The 1050-nt window shown below is 33.1% G+C and overlaps 1 protein-coding gene across 1 annotated transcript in view; it reads left to right on the top strand.

Annotated features, from left to right (window-relative positions):
• LOC116846830 overlaps positions 1 to 1050 on the top strand; it is a 5743-nt gene that overhangs the window by 3047 nt on the left and 1646 nt on the right. The window contains exons 3-4 of the mRNA XM_032821166.1: positions 670 to 813; positions 957 to 1009. Coding sequence (XP_032677057.1) covers positions 670 to 813; positions 957 to 1009 — 197 coding nt within the window. The remainder of the gene's footprint in view (positions 1 to 669; positions 814 to 956; positions 1010 to 1050) is intronic.

Below are 1050 nucleotides of genomic sequence, written 5' to 3'. Positions count from 1 at the left end.
TAAGTCTCTGTGATAGAGGTTCCGGTTCTATTTTCGGCCACGTTGATTACTGCCATCTTCTGTCGTCTCACTTTGGCTTTCCGAATTGGGAAAAGGTGCCCCTGTTATACAACTAATATCAGGTGTGACCAGTACTTTCTCTACTTTGCGCTTTCTTGGGGGAAGTGCAACTCCCGGACTTACTCGTTTTATATTAGCAAGCAGTCTTTCATTTTCACGCGTCAGCTTTTGGACTCGAGCGCTCAGGGTCCTGATTCTCGAAAAATATCGCATACGATATTTCATGAATGTCACTAGAATATCACGTTTTTCGATAAATTTGTATTCTCGAATTTTCGCGAGACACTCATATGTGATAAATATCGAACGTTTGGTATCGAGTAGGTCCGACCATGCGAAAATAAATATCACATACGAAATTTTAGTAAAAAACAGAATTATAATAAAGAGTGTATCACAAATTGTTATTATCCTCAAAGTTTGGAAAAAATTGGAAGAGATTTATGTTATAAGAAGCTACTTAGTGAATTTTAGGGAAGAAAGAAAAAGGTATGTCAATGAATTGCATGCATTTTATTTACAAAATGTATAACAGCAACTGCATAATTTATTTTGCAGTTTGTGTGGAAGTAATGATGCCAAATAATAATTTAATGTATTTGGGAGCAGCTCGGCTTCTTGAAGAAGTTGAAGAAAGAGATGGAAGGACGACGGTTATTTCATATCAGAAATAATCCGTTTGATTTATCTAATAAAGATTTTATTCGTTTATATAGAATAAACAAAAGAATAACGGAAAATATAATAGATATTGTATCTGAATATATAAATGAGCCTAGACGAATATTAGCATTGGATATAAGCACACAAAAAAATTATTAAATTATTTATTATGTGTGATTATTAGAATATTGTTCATTTACGTAATATTTATTATATTAATTCTTTTATTACAGGTTACAACAGCAATACGTTTCATGGCATCTGGCAGTTACCAGACAGACATACAGTATGTTTGATAAGAGCGTGTACGGCAAAACTCAAAAACTT

Source organism: Odontomachus brunneus, unplaced genomic scaffold (genome assembly GCF_010583005.1).
Source record: "Odontomachus brunneus isolate Ranch 3 - 2012 unplaced genomic scaffold, Obru_v1 Obru_scaffold_070, whole genome shotgun sequence".
Classification (NCBI taxonomy): domain Eukaryota; kingdom Metazoa; phylum Arthropoda; class Insecta; order Hymenoptera; family Formicidae; genus Odontomachus; species Odontomachus brunneus.
Note: the sequence above shows the minus strand (reverse complement) of the source record. Positions and strands in the feature narration are given on the sequence as shown.